This window comes from Penaeus japonicus, unplaced genomic scaffold, assembly GCF_977035675.1.
Source record: "Penaeus japonicus unplaced genomic scaffold, GWHDUDI00000001_assembly GWHDUDI00000024, whole genome shotgun sequence".
In the NCBI taxonomy this organism is placed as follows: domain Eukaryota; kingdom Metazoa; phylum Arthropoda; class Malacostraca; order Decapoda; family Penaeidae; genus Penaeus; species Penaeus japonicus.
The window spans coordinates 34411452-34416451 of NW_028234426.1; the positions used below are offsets into that span (position 1 = coordinate 34411452).

The following is a 5000-nucleotide window of genomic DNA, read 5'->3' on the forward strand; positions in this document are numbered from 1 at the left end:
GTTTAGGTTAGGTTCATTGTGGTTTGGTTTGATCAAGTTAAGTTGTAAGGTCTATATTAGCCATTTGAGATTCTCTGTCAAGGATGTAATTGATTGATTTTTTTTGTATAGCAAGGCTACTCAACGGGCAATTTGCAATTGGAATCTGGGTCCTTCTGAGTGTTGTCACAAATTCTGTGTTTTTCATTTACAATATGTACAAAAGATGACCATGACCATAATGATAATGATGAAATTTTTTCCCTGAAAATTCAAGGAATAGGGAAAAAGGTTAGGTCAGGTAGGCCTGGAATTGATTCCTTGGTGACTAAACACTTGTAGAGACATCTGTTTAAAAAAATATATACAAAACTATTTTGGACACAGGATGCATACATGCACGTATTTTATCAATGAGTTAAAAAAGACATAGATCTTTCATAGCATTCTGTACTATATTATATCTTCCTCCTCTTTCCTCTACCCTTTATTCTTTGTATCTATCTCATAAGTAGAATCTTTGCACAATTTTCAGTGTGGTGAGAGAAAGCTGTCAAGACGCCATGCCTGTCTTGACTGGGATGACGACGACCTTTTGTTAACCTCAGTAAGTCAGATTGTTTGATTTTGTTATTTGTAGACAGGGAATAAACCTCTTTGCAATATAGTGATATATCAATATAGTGATATAGATATCATAGTAATAATGATAATAGTAATAGATAGTATGTTTAATTGTCATCTTTTTATTTTCATATATTTTCATTTACCAAACTACTTTGCAGACACATCAGAACCCAACCTATGTGATAGTGGCTGGCGAAGAGAAGCAGTTGTCAAATGGCGACTCTGTCCAGATCTCGCATGGCGACAAGTTTGGGCTGATGCAGAATGGATTTTGGTATAGGTGAGTTTGGGCCGGTTGATTAGACAAGATTGATAAAGAGGGAATAGAGAGTAGTGATGGATTTTTTTTCTTGAGAAAGGATGTAGGTAACAAGCTTTCTAGTTCCTTATCATACTATTGATTTAGATTTTGGCTTAGATTTTCAGATAACGCCCTTTTGCGATAGAGCATCAGCTTTTCAAATTTGACAGGATGGTTCCCTGCCTCAAAATTAGTATATTTCTTATATTAGTATATAAAAATATGCAAAATTTGATGTCCCACCATTTAATAACTGTTTTACATGCATTTTCTGGTGTGTAAAATCAAGCTCTTCAAGTAATTATGACCAAATATGAATTTTTTTTGCTGGAGGACAAAGACACTTGAAGAATTTCCCCTTTTAAAACAAGCTGCTTCTTCGCAAATTATATTTCATTAAAAAATTCTCTGTATCAATTTTTTTTTTCTTTTTCTTTTTTTTTTTTTTTTAACTAAACATTTATTATTTTGCTGTAGAAACTCCTGAAGTTATAATCATATTGTCCAAAAGTATGTAAAGTAATTGTACTCTTTTACTTCCTCACACAAACAGACTTACCTGGAGCAAAATAGATGTAGAGCGAGATGAGTCTCCCAATGACACGTCAGCTGACAAGGACACGAGCAAGGCTGCTGATGGGGAACAAGCTGGTCAGAATGAGAACACTGTGGAAAATGGCCAAGACGAAGCCACTAAGACTAGTCAAAAGGAAAATGAAAGCAACGGCATTAACAATAATGTGGATGTTGATATTGCAAAAGAGAAGAAAGAAGATGGTGAACTAGAGAAACAAAATGAAGCTGAAGAAAATGAAGTTGTAGAAACAGTAGAAGAAAAACCCAAGGATGTTCCCAATGGCTGCTCAAATGACAAAGACTTAGATGGCTCGAAAGCTACCACTCAGGGTGGGAAAGTACCTCAGGTAATTTTAATATTTTTAACTTGTCTCTTGGAATTAGATCAGAGAATATTTGAAGCTCTAGACTTCATCATTATTCTCAATACAATTACTTTCTTCTGTGTCTTTTAAGAATTTACAGTCATCTGCATTGCCTAGAAAGAGGAACCTACCCTCATGGCTGTTAAAGGCAAGCCCAAAGAAACCAGAAGTAGGGGAAAGTCCTCAAACGTCCACAAAGTACACACACGGAAGTGACAGGAAACGCACCACCAATGCAAAGCGCAAACAACCAGATAATGGAGAGACTACACCATCTAAGGTATATTAATTTCCTTCTCATCTGATTAATGCTACCCTGTTGATTTAATGTCTTTTTTTGTTTTTTTAGAGGGACAAATTGATATGTTTATGTACCATTATTTCTCTAGGTTAAAAGACAAGCAGTGGATGACAAAGATGCCACTCCAACCAAGAAAGTCAAATCACCTGCCAAAGCCAAACCATCAAAGAACCATGAGCTTAGCGACGAAAGTGATGACGAAGGCCAGAGGAACGGGCAGAAGAGGACCAATCAGAACACCCCAAGAAAAGATGTGAAACAAAGCCCCAGTCCCAGAAAGAGTCCAGCGGCCAAAAAATCTCCTTTGAAGAATGCCAGCAGAGTTCTCCATGATATGAGTGATGAAAGTAGTGATGATGATGACAATGCAGGACAGTCCAGTGACATTGCTCCTGCCAGAAAGAACACCAGAAGTCCTGCCCAAAAGAAGAAGCCATTAAGCAGACAACCAGAATCAGATGATGAAACACAAGGGACACCTGCTAAAAATACAGGAGCTGCAGCCTCTACTACTCCTTCACCAGTTAAAAGAAAGAAGCGAGCCAGAAGGTCGTGTCAGTATGGGGCTAACTGTTACAGGTAAGTCTGTCGAAACACTTTTTTTTTTTTACACTTACATATTGTAATTTATAAGGGGCTGCTGTAGCAATAGATCTGGATCTCATTCATGTTGAATATACTCTTGGCTAAAACTTTTAATTAGTATGCTAGGTTTATATGGGAAAAGAATTGATAACAGTTCATTTTGTAAATTCATATGAACACAGACAACAACTCAGGAAAGCCACAGTAATATAGAAAAAGTAAACACTGATATTTCAGGCAACACCAGATACCTAATCAGAGGGTAAAAGCTGAAATGAACTCAAAAAGGCACAATTTATTGATCTATTATTTTTACATTTCATTACAGGAATAACTATCAACTGATATTCAACACTTCTCTTCTCTTACCTTTGTGCATCAAAATATTTAATAGTAGTAATAGAAGTAGTATTATAATCATTATTAATACCCCCCATCCAGACAATGCTGATAATTTTCTTCACTGTCACATCCTGTCCTTTATCCGTATTTGATCTTGCCTATGTTCCTCTCATTCATTTCTCCTTTTTACTCATTCCTTTTCTTTCTCTCTTCTTCCCTTCACCTTTCCTTCTCTTTATCTCAAGTCTATGAATGAGGAATCCATTAATCCCACTCTCCTTCCCTCTGACCCCCCTCCACTGAGACTATAACAACCAAAGAATATGTCATTGTCATTTCTTATTTTTATGCCTGCAGGAAAAACCCAAGCCACAAGGCACAGTTTGCTCATGTCGGAGACTCGGACTACCAGGAAGAGGAATCAGCATCAGATGACCCAGATGATGATCGACCTCAGTGCGAACATGGCATCGACTGTTACCGTACGAACAAGAAACACCGCAACGAATACCGCCACAGCAGGGTTCCACAGCCGAAGAGAAGAGCTAAATACAAAGGTCAGTTATGAAAGTATTTATATATTTTTTTTCAACCAACCTTAATCAAATTGTTCAAGCTTTTTGTCGACAGAAATAACAATACTTTCAAGTCAAATGAAACCATGATCCAATAAATGTTATGCTAGATGAAATATCCCTAACTCATTATTTATTACTCCAGCACAAAAGAAGAAGGGCGATGGGGAAGGTGACTCAGACGACGAATATGACTACGATGACCCCTTCCTGAATGACGAGAGCTCAGATGACTACGCCCCCACAGACTCAGACTCGGACTCCCCCCTTGAGGATGCAGAAGAAGAGGACAATACAAGTAGAATGTTAAAAGAGGCTAAGAAATTCATCAGAAAGAGGAGATGAAGATGAGGGGGTTATTTTTATCTCTTTTTATAGAAAGTGTGAGATGATTTTGAAAGATTGCCTTTGCACTGACTTCTGCAATGTGACACCTTCATTTGGCAGCTCTGTCATTTGATGGATTACTTGTTAGTTTAAAAGTCTCAGATAGATTTATCTAAATGAAATAAAACACTGAACCCCTTTTGATCTGAAGCTGTGGACTAAGGGTAAAGTATGAGAATAAACAAGTGTTACAAAAGCATTAACATGGAACAAATATTAAGGGAAATAAAAGTGATGTGAACCTTCGAATGAACACTTTTGTTCACTATAGATCATCACTCTCTTCTTTTTCCATCACCTTGCTACTTTATAGCTAGTTAGTCACTGTATAATACCAGCTTGTCATTAGATATTTATGTAAGGAATTATTGTCATGCATATGATTATTTGAAAATAATCTTTGGTACCATCATATCTTAAAGAGATGATGAAGATGTAATAAGCCTCATTTTATTGACTTTGATGTTTAAGATCCAATTTGCTGTTGTTATTTATGTACTTGGAGTTGTTTTATAATGCACATCAAAGAATATAACATTAAATGTTATTTGATGTCGTACTATTAGTGAAAGAGTACCTGCTGTACAGTATTACTTACTATTGGATGCGACATAACTTAAAACCCCAGTTAGATTTTGATTATGAATTTGACTTACACATCAGTGAATTAAAATGGGTTGGGAGATCGATTTTTATCATGAATTTAACTTGCATACCAGTAAATTAACCCATCGAGGATGGGGATTGGACCGTCCAATATGTTTTTTGTTTTTTTGTTTTTTGTTTTTTTATTAATCTTTTTACACATAGATGGTTCCACAAGTACCTAGTCACCATTGAAGCAGTTAATAGGTTAACCTAATCTTATCTGTTTATCCCTTTACTTAAATTTTCAATAAGAAAAAATTCTATTACTGTAATTATTACTGTCATTATTATTAATAGTAGTATAATGATAGGAA

The 5000-nt window shown here is 36.0% G+C and overlaps 1 protein-coding gene across 1 annotated transcript in view; it reads left to right on the forward strand.

The window, feature by feature from the left end:
- The window catches only part of LOC122248644 (uncharacterized), an 8713-nt gene that overhangs the window by 2149 nt on the left and 1564 nt on the right, over positions 1 to 5000 (forward strand). The window contains exons 3-9 of the mRNA XM_043008781.2: positions 515 to 586; positions 765 to 886; positions 1461 to 1830; positions 1940 to 2128; positions 2238 to 2728; positions 3434 to 3633; positions 3797 to 5000. The exon at positions 3797 to 5000 is cut by the window's right edge and continues 1564 nt beyond it. Of these exons, the coding sequence (XP_042864715.2) occupies positions 515 to 586; positions 765 to 886; positions 1461 to 1830; positions 1940 to 2128; positions 2238 to 2728; positions 3434 to 3633; positions 3797 to 3996 (1644 nt within the window). The 3' untranslated portion in view covers positions 3997 to 5000. The remainder of the gene's footprint in view (positions 1 to 514; positions 587 to 764; positions 887 to 1460; positions 1831 to 1939; positions 2129 to 2237; positions 2729 to 3433; positions 3634 to 3796) is intronic.